We start from the raw sequence: 14,680 nt of genomic DNA, 5'->3' as shown, positions 1-14,680 counted from the left end.
GCTGCAAAGGTCATAACTGTGAATAATGATCATAAATCACATTTTTCAGTGCCATTGTAACAGTCGCTAAAATAACTGGTAAATCGAGGATTACCTACTATATCTACAGGAGCTCCAGCTGGTTGCAACTACTTCTGTCCGACTATCGCAGCACCATTGAGAGTGTCCTGACATACGGCATTCTTGCATGGTATGGGAGCAGCTCTGTAGCGGACAAAAAAGCTCTACAGAGCATCATTAAAACTGCCCTGAATATCATCAGGGCTCCAGCTACCAGCCTTGGATGACATCTTCGAATCTCGCTGTTTGAGGAAGTTGCATAACATTCTCAGAGACTCTTCCCATTCTGCTTACAATCTTTTTGGACTGTTGCCTTCTGGCAGAAGATACAGAACAATTAAAACTCGGACCACACACCTTCTGAATAGTTTTTATCCCAGAGCTATCATTGCACTCAACAATGAACTAAAGGGCCACCGTCGGTGAGCTGTTGGACAGCATGACTTGGTCTGTTGTCTGGATGTTTGGGTGGTTCAGGGGTGGGGAATTGTGGTGGGTGGGAGTGTGTTTGGGGATTGTTATGCGTGTTGGACCTGGTTTTTGGGTGTTAAGTGAATTTCGTTGTATGGGTATACTGTGTATACATGTATAATGACAATAAAGTTATTATTAAACTTCCCAGCCTCTGATTAACTCTGTAGCCTTTAAGAAAAAGATGTTAACCTGCCATTAAAACCAAAAAGAAAGCACAACTGCTAGATTTCTACAGGCAGGGAGAGATGAGAAAAAGCTTCAACTGCTAGATTTTTTTTCTTCCAGGACAGCACTTAAAACCTCTCAGAAAAAGAGGAGACAATTTGGTCTTTGTAAGGAGGTGAGCATATGAAAAGCTTAAAAGATGATTCACAGGCACCAGGTGGAAAAGGAACTAGTCTCAAAACCTTCATACCTTTTTTTATTAAAAAAAAGAAGAGACATTGGAGAATTGTTGAGGGCCCCCCCAATGTAATAAATCAGTATTTGGAATGACTGGATGAACCCCCTAATTTTCACCCCAAGGAAGCAAAACTAATTGCTTAGAAATAATACCAGCAAGGCTGACTGAGATACAGGCAAGTCCTCGACTTACGATCACAATTGAGCCCAAAATTTATGTTAAGTGAGTTTTGCCCCATTTTATGACATTTCTTGCCACAATTGTTAAGTGAATCACTACAGTTGAGAAGTTAATAACCTGGTTGTTAAGTGAATCAGCTTTCCCCATTGACTTTGCTTTCAGAAGGCCGAAAAAAGGGGATCATGTGACGTCAAGACGCTGCGACGGTCATAAATATGAGCCAAGCATCTGAATGTTGATTGCGTGATCCTGAGGATGCTGCAGCAATTTTAAGTGTGAAAACGGTCGTAAGTCACTTTTTTCAGTGCCGTCGTAACTTTGAACAGTCACTATATGAACTGTTATAAGTCAAGGACTACCTGTATGCCAGAAGTTCCCACCCAAAGATCACTGTTGACTTCAGTGGGAAGCATTTGTACAAATAGTCCTTGACTTACAGCCATGATTGGGACCGGCACTTCTGTCGCTAAGCGAGGCGATTGTTAAGTGAATCGTGTCCAATTCTGCTACCTTTTTTTGCTACAGCTGTTAAGTGAATCATGCAGTCATTAAATAAATCCAGGTTCCCTCATTGACTTTGCTTGTAGGAAGGTCGCAAACGGAGATCATGTCATTTAATGACCGCACGGTTCACTTTAACAACTGCAATGATGGCAAAAAAATGGGCAAGACTCACTTAACAACCACAAGCCCAGTTCCAGTTCTTCATAGGTTTTAGCCTCCAGCCCTCTAATCATCTTTGTTGCTCTTCTCTGCACTCTTTCCAGAGTCTCAACGTCTTTTTTATATTGTAGCAACCAAAACAAGGAGGCAATATTCCTAGTGTGATCTTACTAAGGCATTATAAAGTGGTACTTACACTTCATGGGATCTTGATTCAATCCCTCTGGGATGGGTAAAACCGATCAAGCCAGGAATGTCATAGGATACAACAGACAGCCTGGGAAGCCACTCCTTCCACCCTCCAGTTCAAGAACAGGAAGAAGGAAACATGGGCAGCACGAATACAAATTCCTGGCAAATGCAAATTTGCCTCCAGTTCCGTTCCAGTGGCTTCAGCCTGTTTTGTGTATCCGGGAAATCTCTCACCCAGCTCCCTTCACTCATCGTAGAAGAGTTTCTCAAGAGCTTCAGGGCATCCTTCCAAGTCGCAGATCATTTCTGTTTATGTTTTTAGGAGGCAGGGAGTGTCACCGCTGCTCAGTTCCCCACCCATGTTTGAGACAGCAGGAAAATATTTGGCTTGATATTGGCTTTCCGCATAGTTTGTGTTTTTCTTGCCACTCTAGGACCGCCCTCTGAGTTGGAGAGGGCCAAACTTAAAGAGATTTGACAGAGCTGCATTGGCTAACAGAGTTTCTCAATTTTGAGAACTTTAAGATGTCTGGATCTCAACTTCCAGAATTCCCCAGCCAGCCAGAATTCTGGGAGTTGAGATCCACACATCTTAAAGTTGTTAAGGTTCAGAAACACTGTCCTATGAAATTATCCAGAGGGTCCTGGAAGCTCATTTCTTCCTTAAAAGGTTAAGGTAAAGGTTCCCCTTGCACATATGTGCTAGTTGTTCCAGACTCTAGGGGGCATTGCTCATCTCGTTTCAAAGCCGAAGAGCCAGCGCTGTCCGAAGACGTTTCTGTGGTCATGTGGCCAGCATGACTCAACGCCAAAGGCCCACGGAAAGCTGTTCCCTTCCCACTAAAGGTGGTCCCTATTTTTCTACTTGCATTTTTTACCTGCTTTTGAACTGCTAGGTTGGCAGAAGCTGGGACAAGTCACGGGAGCTCACCCTGTTATACGCGGCACTAGGGATTCGAACCGCTGAACTGCCGACCTTTCTGATTAATAAGCTCAGCGTCTTAGCCACTGAGCCACCGCGTCCCGCTTCATTTCTTCCTTAAGACAGCCTATTTAGCCTAAAAACCATCCAGAACACACTGACTGCAATGTGGGTGATGAATTGGTGGCTGGGGAATTCTGGGAGTTGAAGTCCACAACATCTTAAAATCCCAGAATTGCCAAGATTGAGAAACATGGAATGCCATTTCTCACTCAGCCCGAGCAAAGGACAAACGTATTCTGACTTTTTTTTTTTATCCACATAGCATTATCTTTCTCGCATCTCAAGGCCGTGAGTGAAATACATACATACCTCTTTTGATATATCAGTATTAATTCTAATCCTGCCATATAACCATGCCTGAATTATCTGGCAGGACTGGCAGAAGTCGCAATGTGCGCTTGCTCTGAATGATGGCTTGTGGAGCAAGGGATAGTAATGCTGCAATCCCATGCCTGCAAACCTGTAAGCCAGTCATGAGATTTTTATTTTTTAAAAATTTCTTTTAGTTTTTTTTAACCTGCCTTTATTATTTTTCTAAATAACTCAAGTGGCGAACATGTCTAACACTTCTTCCTCTTCCTCCTCTTTTCCTACAACCACCACCTTGTGAGGTGAGTTGGGCTGGGAGGGACTGGCCCAAAGTGTCCCACCCATTTTCTATGTCTAAGGCAGGACTAGAACTCACCATCTCCTGGTTTCTAGCCCAAAGTCACCCAGGTGGCTTTCTTGCCTAAGGCAGGACTAGAACTCACCGTTTCCTGGTTTCTAGCCTGGTGCCTTCACCACTTAAGTATTGTTTTTTTTAAAAAAAAACATATAATGCTGTTCTCTTGTGGTAATCAAGATTTTTACAGACTAGATACAGTTTTTAGTCTGATTTAGTCTCAATTTTAGTCTGATTCATATTTGTACTATTGCACTATGGAAATTCCACGTATCAGTTTACTATAATTACGTAATTGCAGCTTTAATGGTGGGCCTAAACCATCATGCTAAACCACGGATTATCCAGCCTGTTATTGTCCTACTGGAAACATGAACGGAGATGAATACTACTAATAATAATTATACAAGCTGAAAATCATTACCAAAAGGACGACAGACAGAATTTTGTGCTGTAGTGTGTGAAAACGTGCTCCCTAACCCGTTTCCTTTACGGAGGCAATGTTTTTCTTTCTCAATGGAGCTCAGACAGTCCCTCTCTTGCTTTAATTAGTTAATCATTCATATTATATTTCAACTCAGTACAAGGTCACTTGATAAGCGCCAAGACTATAAACCTCAAAATCAGAGGCGCAGATCAGATATTACACAAAGCATGGCACCAAAGATACAGAAGCATCTGAAGCGTCATCCGCTTCTTTTGATTGATTGATTGATTGACTGATTGATTGTCTTTGAGTCCCTATTCCCAAGACAGGCACTTAGGACCCTCAGGAGCTAAGAAGGAAAAGGCAGCCCCTGGCCAACCAACCATCATTTAGGGGGGACCAGTAAACCCACTGGGTGGTGGGGAAACATTCTGAGTCCTGAAACAGAAATAGAATAGGAGAAGGAAGGAGTGTTACTTCAGTTTGGCGCCTTGAGTTGCTTATAAAAAATAACGGGATGAAAATAAGGGAAATAAAAAATAAGCCCAGGTTTACTGAAAGTTGGTTTAGTTTCCACTTGTTAGGGTTATTGCCCTGTAAGGCAAAAGAACAGGAATGTTGGGTATGTATGTCACAACAAAGCCTCGTGTTTAGAAAAGCGCCCTGATCCTCACAAAACAAAAAACAAACAAACAAATAATGAGATTTAAGACCGGCCAGTTGGCTAACTTCGACAGTCTAAGCACGTAACGCTATTTGCACTCTGCACTCGCCTAGAGGCACGCTCTTCCTCTTCTCTAGACTGCGGCTCTTAGACTGCCATTTCTAAGCTGTGCCAGGGAGGAAAAAACGGCTAACCGGATCAGCAGTTAATGAATTAATCCAACTGAGTAGATTCTCACATCCCACGGACTCGCCGAGCAGATTGTAGCTCCCCTCCCCGGGCGCTGCGAATTCAATCCTTCCAGCTGTTCCGGGCGAGAAAAAGAGACAGAAACTGAAAGCTACGACGAGCCGCGGAAAGTAGCGACGCGAAGACCCGCGTTTTGCGATTCACACGTGAACCTCGCCGCAAACACACAGGAGGCGAGCCTTGCTCCACGAGCTGCCTTTCCCAAGGCTCCGACGACAACGGGCTCGGGAGCACACGCTTGTCATCCGCTCTGGACACGCGTCACGTGTGAAAGGGCCTCCGGGAAACCAGCTTGCCTTCTCTCCGGCGTGCTCCGGAGCGAGGAGAGGAACTCCCCGACGCCCGGGCTGCCAGGCAACTCGGCAGGGGCTCGCCCAGTCCGACGCTCCCCAGCGCTTTCGCCCTGCCCGAGACTCACCGCTCAGTCGCGTTCCGACGCTCCTCTCGCCGCCGCTTCAGGGCAGCAGCAGCAGTAGCAGCCCGCCGGGGCAGGGCATCGCCGCCGCTCCAGGGCTCCCGCCGGCCGCTTCGATTCAACGCCCGTCCGACCCAGCGACCGAGCGAGCGAGCGATCCAGCCCGGGGTCGGGCGCTCTCCGCTGCGCTGCAAGGCTCGGCTGGTGCGCCAGGCGCGGCGGCCGGAAAGCGGAGGGCGGGGAGGCAGCGGGCGGGGAGGAAGGGGCGGCGGAGCTCAGCCGCCTTCGGGGGGCGGAGAGGCGAGAGCCCGCCGGGGGGCGGCCGCCAGTCTCGGGGCTTCCTCGGCAGCGACGCCCGCCCAGCCGGCGAGGGAAGGTTCCCAAGCCCGGCCGCCCCCCGGGAGCAACTCCCGGTCTGGCCAGCACCGCTGCCTCTGTCCGCGTGGACGGGGCTCTTGCCATCCGCCGGGCTGTCCCCCCAAGTCTTGGGGGTGGGGGGTGTCGTGGGAAGGGAAATAGATCCCGGGCAGATCTGGCGTGGCTCTTGACGTGGACTCAACCCGCTTTGCGTGCGTTGTTAACCGGGGTTAGAGTCGTGCGGACGAGCGGGAGAAGGGCTGGCGTGCCCGCTTTCGGTTTGAGCGAGCTCAGAGCGCGTTCTCACGCGCCTCCTCCATCACGGGGAGTCATCCCGAGCTCTTCGAGTTTTCAACAGGTTTTTTTCCCCCTCTTTCTCCGAAGGGGATTTGGGGAGCACTCCCTCCCTGCCCTTCGAAGCGGGGACTCTTCCTTCATTAAAGGGGTCTGCAGTCGGTGTGGGGCTGAGAGAGCTGCCCACGTCCCCCGCTCGCTCCAGGCCGCTGCGAGTCCGGAGGCTCCTCCTATACCCGCGTTTAAATCTGCCCTGAACAAAAAGTAGGGCTAACGCTTCGTGTGAACCAGCAGAAGTTCTGTTACGGGTGCCCGACTGGTTCTTGTGGCGGATGAAGGAGCCTCCTGCCCAGGGGTGTAATCCAACATTTTTCCCTACCGGTCCTGTGGGCGTGGCAGGGGAAGGCTACTGCAAAATCTCCATTCCCATCCCACTCCAGGGGAAAGATATTGCAAAATCTCCATTCCCACCGCACTCTGTGGCCAGCCAGAGGTGGTATTTGCCGGTTCTCCAAACTACTCAAAATTTCCGTTATCGGTTCTCCAGAACCTGTTAGAACCTGCTGGATTTCACCCCGCTCCTTGCCGCTTTGCCCACAAGGGAGTTTATGTCACTTTTTATGGATTTAATTATTTGGGGGGAGCACATTTTGCCCCCTCCCGGGGCTATTTGGGGTCTTTCCAGCCACTGCCACTTTTTGCCAGCGCATTCTTGTTTTCTTGGCGGCCTTTATGGATTTCACAATCACATACATGCTTTGTTCCCATCATTTCCCAGTTTAATCATTCTCTTGGAATCACAGCTACTCTGCTTTGCTGCCTCGGAGCCTTGGAAGAGCCTTGTTGCTGGGCCAGCCACACAAGGAAACACCACCACCACCACCCCTGCTCTGGGGTGAAATTAAGAAGAACTCTGCCTCTCTCTCTCCTTAGACCAGGGGTCTCCAACCTTGGCCAAGTTGGCTGGGGAATTGTGGGAGTTAAAGTCCGCCAGGCTTAAAGTTGCCAAGGTTGGAAACCCTCCCCCCCCGCCTTAGACCACAATTTATTTATTTTATTTATTCATTTGTTTATATTTATATACCGCCCTTCTCCCAAAGGACTCGGGGCGGTGAACAGCCAACAGATAAAACACAAGAAATACAAAATTTAAAACAGTATTAAAATCCAATTAAATTAATTTGGCCCACAATTAAAACACCGTATATTAAAACCGATAATTAACAATTTAAGAATTAAAACAAATTAAAAGAGTTAGGCCAGCCCGGCTTGCTGGAATAAAAACATCTTTAGGGAACAACGACAGGTGTGAAGATCCAGGATCCGCCGTATCTCCGGGGGCAGCTCATTCCAGAGGGTAGGTGCCCCCACAGAGAAGGCTCTCCCCCTGGGGGCCGCCAGTCGACATTGTTTGACCGATGGCACCCTGAGGAGACCCTCTCTGTGGGAGCGTACTGGTCGGTGGGAGGCTATCGGTGGCAGAAGGCGGTCTTGTAAGTACCCGGGTCCTAAGCCATGGAGCGCTCTAAAGGTGGTAACCAATACCTTGAAGCGTACCCGGAAGACCACCGGGAGCCAGTGCAGCTCGCGCAGTAGAGATGTTACATGGGAGCGCCAAGTCGCCCACATAACCACCCACGCGGCCGCATTCTGGGCCAGCTGGAGCCTCCGGGTGCTCCTCAAGGGGAGCCCCATGTAGAGAGCATTACAGTAGTCCAGGCGGGATGTGACGAGAGCATGAGTGACCGTGCGTAAGGCATCCCGATCCAGAAAGGGACACTACTGGCGGATCAGGAAAACCTGATAAAAAGCCCCCCTGGCCACAGCCGTCATACGCTCTTCTAAAGACAGCCATGGATCAAGGGGGACGTCCAAGTTGCGAGCCCTCTCTGTGGGAGCCAACGACTCGCCCCCAATAGTCAGCGATGGCCTCAACTGACTATATCGGGATGCCAGAAGCCACAGCCACTCGGTCTTGGACGGGTTGAGCCTGAGGCTGTTTCTCCCCATCCAGATCCACACGGCCTCCAAGCACCGGGACATCACATCAAGGGCATCGTTGGGGTGGTCTGGGGTGGAGATGTACAGCTGGGTATCATCAGCGTACAGATGATACTTCACCCCAAAACCACGGATGATCTCACCCAGCGGCTTCACATAAATGTTGAACAAAAGGGGCGAGAGAACCGACCCTTGCGGCACCCCACACATGAGGGGCCTCGAGGTCGATCTCTGTCCCCCCGTCAATACGAACTGCAACCGGTCAGAGAGGAAGGAGGAGAACCACCGCAGCACGGTGCCCCCTACCCCCAGCCCCTCCAATTGGTGCAGCATGATACCATGGTTGATGGTATCAAAAGCCGCTGAGAGATCTAATAGGACCAGGACAGAGGAACAACCCTTGTCCCGAGCCCTCCAGAGATCATCAACCAACGTGACCAATGCCATTTCCGTGCTGTACCCAGGCCTGAAGCCCGACTGGAATGGATCCAGATACATCGTTTCATCCAGGCATCGCGGAAGCTGTCGCGCCACCACACTCTCAACAACCTTCGCCACAAAGCGAAGGTTGGAAACTGGACGATAATTCGCTAATACAATAGAAAAAAGATGCTGAGACCCTAGAAGAGTGATGGTGAAACTTTCCGGCACTGAGTGCCCAAACTGGAACATGTGTGCATGTGTGTGCATGTGGGTGCACCTGAAGACCAGCTGCCCAGTGCATGCATGCCTATTTTTTTGGTCATTTCTGGCCATTTTTCAGGCCATTTTCAGGCCATTTTTCGGGCTGTTTTCAGGTCGTTTTTCAGTCCGTTTTCAGACCATTTTGGGGGCTGTTTTCAGGCCATTTTTTGGGCTGTTTTCAGGCTGTTTTCAGGTCGTTTTTCAGTCCGTTTTCAGGTCGTTTTTCAGGCTGTTTTCAAGGTGTTTTCGGGCTGTTTTCGGGTTGTTTTTCAGGCCGTTTTCAGGCCATTTTTTGGGCTGTTTTCAGGCCGTTTTTCGGGCTGTTTTCAGATTGTCTTTTGGACTGTTTTCAGGCTGTTTTCCGGCACTCTAGCACCCGCAAAGACCAGCTGGCTGACAGGCCAGAAACCAGAAGAGCATCTGGCGACAGCACACACGCCCACAGAGAGGCCTCTGCCTGCCACCTCTGGCATGCGTGCCATAGGTTCGCCATCACGGCCCTAGAAATAGTGCAGAGAAGGACAACAAAGACGATAAAAGATCATCTTTGTTGCAGGAACTGGGTAGGTCTCATCTAATGAAGAGACATTTTAGGGGTGATGTGATGGCAATCTTCCAGTTTTTGAGGGGCTGTGACAGAGAAGAGGGGTCGACCTATTCTCCAAAGCATCAGAGGGTAGGACAAGAAGAAGCAGAATGCAGGTAGACCTCAACTTACAACAGTTTGCTTAGTGACCAAAGTTACAACGGCACTGAAAAAAAAGTGACTTATGGCCGTGTTTCACACTTACAACCATTGCAGCATCCCCATGGTCACATGATCAAAATTCAGACTTTTGGCAACTGACTCATATTTATGACGGTTGCATTGTCCCAGAGTCCTGTGATCAGCTTTTCCGAACATCTGATAAGCAAAGTCAAGGGGGAATCCAGATTCACTTAACAACTATGTTACTACCTGAACAAAGGCAATGATTCACTTAACAACAGTGGCAAGAAAAGTCGTAAAATGTGGCAAACTCGCTTAACAAAGGTTTCACTTAGCAATACAAATTTTGGGCTCAATTGTGGTCGTAACTTGAGGGCCACCTGATGCTGGAAGCACCAGAGATAGCCCATGAAGGGAGCAAAATATGTTCCCTCCCCAAATAATTAAATCCATAAAAAGCCACATGAATTTTGTGGGCAAAACCATCAGAAGGCTCCTTCATTTTCCACAGAACCAGTCATGCACATCTGGCTCCTTCCTGGTTCACACGGAGCGTTAGATCTACTTTTTGTTAAATGCAGAATTAAACGTGGGAATGGAAAGAGGCCACGGGCCCACAGCAGCCTGGAGTGATTGGGAAGATTATTAAAGATAGATCTAACCTAGAATTAAGGAGGACTCAGAAGTCCTCTAGGTCAAGGCAGGAGAACATATACCAACCTGGTCAAATTTTGGAAAACCTCCCACACGGAGCACCCACAACTCTGGATCAATAGAGATATCCTCAATGAGAAGATCCACTTGAGAAGATCCACTTGAAGAGATCCACAACTTGAGAATCTAATAACCAGGCTCGAATCCAGAGACCTGATGCAAAGATCCTGCTCTCTGGAAAATGGTCTAATGCTGGGAAAAGTGGAAGGAAAGAGAAGAAGAGGACAACTACCGGTAGTACGTAGCAAGGTGAAGGGACTCATTTGAAGTAGTGATGGGGACATCGTTGGAAAATTGGAAAGACCAGGTTAGGGACAGATTGTCAAGAAAAATATTGATGTGTTTGCTAAGTCAACACCAAGGTGATGGTGCATTGTCCATCCGAATCAATTATGTGGTTTAGCCAAGACAACCATATGGATGGTGAATTCACCAACATCTCAGCCTCAGATGAAGGCTAGAATATAGCATAATAGTTGGAAGGGTATAACACTCTTCATACTATACATAAATGACCTTAGTGATCACATTATAAGCAACTGCATTCTCTTCGCTGATGATGTAAAAAAATTTAACACCACCGACAATGCTGCTACCCTTCAAAAAGATCTTGACTTTGTGTTGGAATGGTCAAACAGTTGGCAGCTCCAAATCTCAACTAACAAATGCTCTGTCTTACACATTGGGAAAAAAAAAACAGAACACAAAATACATGGTGAGTGGACATGACCTTGTAGATGACCCTCACTCTGTCAAGGACCTTGGAGTACTCATATCTAATGATCGAAGTGCCAAAGCCCACTGTAACAACATCGCCAAAAAGCCATTAAGAGTTGTAAACCTAATCTTGCGTAGCTTCTTTTCCGGTAATATTACACTACTAACCAGAACATACAAAACCTTTGCTAGACCAATTCTTGAATACACCTCATCTGTTTGGAATCTGCACTGCATATCGGACAATACAATTGAATGTGTCCAGAGGTATTTCACAAGAAGAGTCCTCCAGTCCTCTGCTCGCAACAAAATACCTTATGCCACCAGACTTTAAATTCTGGGTTTAGACAACTTAGAACTACGCCGCCTTTGGTCTGAGCTAAGTGTAGCTCATAAAATCATCTGCTACAAGGTCCTACCTGTCAATGACTACTTCAGCTTCAACCACAACAATACACGAGCACACAATAGATACAAACTTAAAGTGAACCGCTCCAGACTCCATTGCAGAAAATACGACTTCAGCAACAGAGTGGTTGATGCCTGGAATGCACTACCTGACTCTGTGGTTTCATCCCCAAACCCCCAAAACTTTAACCTAAGACTGTCTACTGTCAACCTCAACCCATTCCTAAGAGATCTGTAAGGGGTGTGCATAAGAGCACCAGCATGCCTACCGTCCCTGTCCTAATGTTTCTTCTATTTGTATCTATTTTATTTATCTAATCCATGCTTCTACTTATTACCAAATACGTTCTTGACAAAAATAAATAAATAAGGGACCTTGGAGGTCTTCTGGTCCAACCCCTGTTCAAGCAGGAAACCCTATAGTACCATTCCGGACAAATGGCTGCCCAATACCTTCTTGAAACGCTCCAGTGATGGAGCATCCACAACTTCTGAAGGTTCCACTATTTTAATTGTTCTCACTGCCAGGAAAAGCATCAGTGGCGGAACAACTTAACCTCCAGAAGTTAGGGACAATTTACATCTCACTGGACCTTCTCCCTGGGGTCACCCATTCATTGTTGAGACGGGTGGAGAGGTCATGTTTATTACCATCACCATCATAAAAGAATCACGCTGACCAACATTTGCAGAAGCAATATCAAAGCAAAAGGAAAGAGGTATAATTCAACAATAGCGCGGTTAGATTTTGTTTTGTTTTGGGGAAGTAAATGCATTTTCGAGACCAAAAAGATTCCATGAATGACACATCGGTTCAGACAACCTGGATTCACACCCTGGATTGTTTGTTGAAGCTTAGCATACCAAACATATGTTCTCATGCCCAGATGGCCAAGTTAAGTAGGCAGTAAGCCTGTTGGCTGCTACACCGTGTGGGAATAGTGACCCGGAAAATTTATGATTACTGTCACATGGGGAAGTGTCAGATATTAATCACACACGTATCCCTCACAGCACAAGCACACGAGAAGAGGTGCCATTCTCTTCGTTTCTTTGTCAGCTTGATATTGAGATTGGGATAAAAACAGATCCTTGGAAATGATAAGAGGGAATATAGTCTTCGACTTACAGCCAGAATTTCCATTGGTAAGCAAGGTGGTTAAATGAATCGCCTGATTTAACAACCATTTTTGCCACGGTTGTAAAGTGGATCACGGAATAATTGCAGCCAAGTAAATCACATGGTCATTAAGCAAATCTGGTTTCTCCCCCCCCCCTCCATTGATGTTGCATTTTGGAGACTGTCTAGGACCGTGATGGAGAACCAATGACATGCGTGCCACAGGTGGCACGCAGAGCCATATCTGCAAGCACGCGAGCCGTTGCCCTAGGTCAGCTCCAGCGCTCATGCGCGTGCCAGCCAGCTGATTTTCGGATGGCCCTGCCCACACCGCCCTTCCACTCCCAGGAGACTCCACGCGGCCCATTTTGGATTCCAGGTAAGTACAAGGGCTTGCGCGGAGACTCTGGGAGGGCAAAAGGTTGCTGAGGTTGCATTTAGCTATGCACTTTGTTTCATAATATGGATTTGACTTTAGGACTCTGACCTGGCCATGGATAATGGACTAAAGATGTTTGTAATGCTAAGATATATTTGTAATTTATCACTGTACTGCCTAATCACCTCTCATTTGGACTACTGCAATGCACTTTACATGGGGCTGCCCTTGAGGAGCACTCGGAGACTTCAACTGGTGCAGAATGCGGCCGCGCGGGTTGTCATGGGGATACCTCGGTACTCCCATGTCACAAAACTCCTTCGCGGTCTGCATTGGCTTCCGGTTGTCTTCTGAGTGCAATTCAAGGTGCTGGTGCTTACCTTTAAAGCCCTACGTGGCCTAGGACCAGAGTACTTGCGAGACCACCTTGACAATGTCAATGGGTGACCCCTAGGGGGAGAGCCTTCTCTGTGGGAGCCCCTACCCTCTGGAATATGTTACCCCTGGAGCTCCGGATAATCCGCGACCTCCGAACCTTCCGCCAAGCCTTGAAGACCTGGCTCTTCCAACGGGCGGGCCTGGGTTGACTCTAAACTGATTTTGAAGCTTTTTAAATTCTTAAATCTTGAATTTGAATTTGTATTTCCACGTTTAACCGTATTTATTGGGTATTCTGATTTAATTTGTCTTTTAACTTTTGTATTTTCTGTTTCTTATTGTTGTGAGCCGCCCTGAGTCCTTCGGGAGAAGGGCGGCATACAAATCCAATTAATTAATTAATTAATTAATTAATTAAAAAATGGGCCTACCGGAAGTCGAGAAATGGGCCGTTTCCGCCCTCAGGGGGGCCGGGAAAGGCTATTTTCACCCTTCCTTGGCTTCCAGGAAAGCCTCTGGAGCCTGGGGAGGGCAAAAAACGGGCCTACCAGAAGTCCGGAAACGGTTTCAGGGAGGCCTGTTAGGCCCAAAATGAGGCATGGGGGGGTCGTGCATGCATGCGCGGGGGTGTAGGGCAGTATGGGGGTTGCGCACACGTGTGTGGGGTGGGGCAGCACGGGGGGTTGTGCGCACATGCGCTGGGGTGGCGGGGCGCAGGGGGCGCATTGCATTGTAGATGTGGGCAGGCGAGCACGACGCTTTCGGCACCCAAGGGAAAAAAGATTCGCCATCATTGGTCTAGGAAGGCCACAAATAGTGACATTGCATGTGGGAAGTTGTCTGGGACTCTGCAACTGTGGTACACATTTACATGTACACATTTACATGTGTAAATACACACGTTGCCCAAGTGCCCAAATTTTGATAATGTGTATGTGGGGATGTTGTGATGATCGTTAAGGGCAGAGATTGGAAGTATGTCGCTTTTTTCAGTGGTGGTGTAATTTTGAATGAATACTAAATGACTACAGGTAGTTCTCAACTTACAAGAGTTTATTTAGTGACCATTCAAAGTTACAACATCACTGAAAAAAGTGACTTAAGACCGTTTTTCACACTTAATCTTAACACACTTGACCTAAAATGGATAGCTAACATCAAAAACGTTATCAAAAAAGCACAACAAAGAATGTTCTTTCTGCGCCAGCTCAGAAAGCTCAAACTGCCCAAGGAGCTGCTGATCCAGTTCTACAGAGGAATTATTGAGTCTGTTGTCTGCACTTCTATAACTGTCTGGTTTGGCTCTGCAACCCAACAAGACAGACACAGACTTCAGTGGATAATTAGAGCTGCAGAAAAAACCATGGCTACCAACCTGCCTTCCCTTGAGGACCTGTCTACTGCACGAGTCAAAAAGAGGGCTGTGAAAATATCTACAGACCCCTCGCATCCTGGATATAAACTGTTTCAACTCCTACCCTCAAAATGACGCTCTAGAGCACTGCACACCAGAACAAGTTTTTCCCCGAATGCCATCACTCTC

The 14,680-nt window shown here is 47.6% G+C and overlaps 1 protein-coding gene across 4 annotated transcripts in view; it reads right to left on the bottom strand.

Moving 5' to 3' along the window:
- Positions 1-14,680, bottom strand: part of CPNE2 (copine 2) — a 160,621-nt gene that overhangs the window by 141,006 nt on the left and 4,935 nt on the right. The window contains exon 1 of one of the 4 annotated variants that reach the window (XM_087877006.1): positions 5,380-6,373. The exons of 2 other annotated variants lie outside the window; for them this stretch is intronic. Coding sequence is in view for 1 of the 2 variants with exons in the window: in XM_087877005.1 (XP_087733131.1) it covers positions 1,977-1,983 (7 nt within the window). In the remaining variant the exon portion in view is untranslated. Of the gene's footprint in view, positions 1-1,976; positions 2,156-5,379; positions 6,374-14,680 lie in introns of those variants that run through there. One more of the 4 variants, XM_087877005.1, reaches the window with a different exon arrangement.

The sequence above is a fragment of the Pantherophis guttatus genome, chromosome 11, assembly GCF_059756535.1.
Source record: "Pantherophis guttatus breed Tessera chromosome 11, ASM5975653v1, whole genome shotgun sequence".
NCBI lineage: Eukaryota > Metazoa > Chordata > Lepidosauria > Squamata > Colubridae > Pantherophis > Pantherophis guttatus.
Note: the sequence above shows the minus strand (reverse complement) of the source record. Positions and strands in the feature narration are given on the sequence as shown.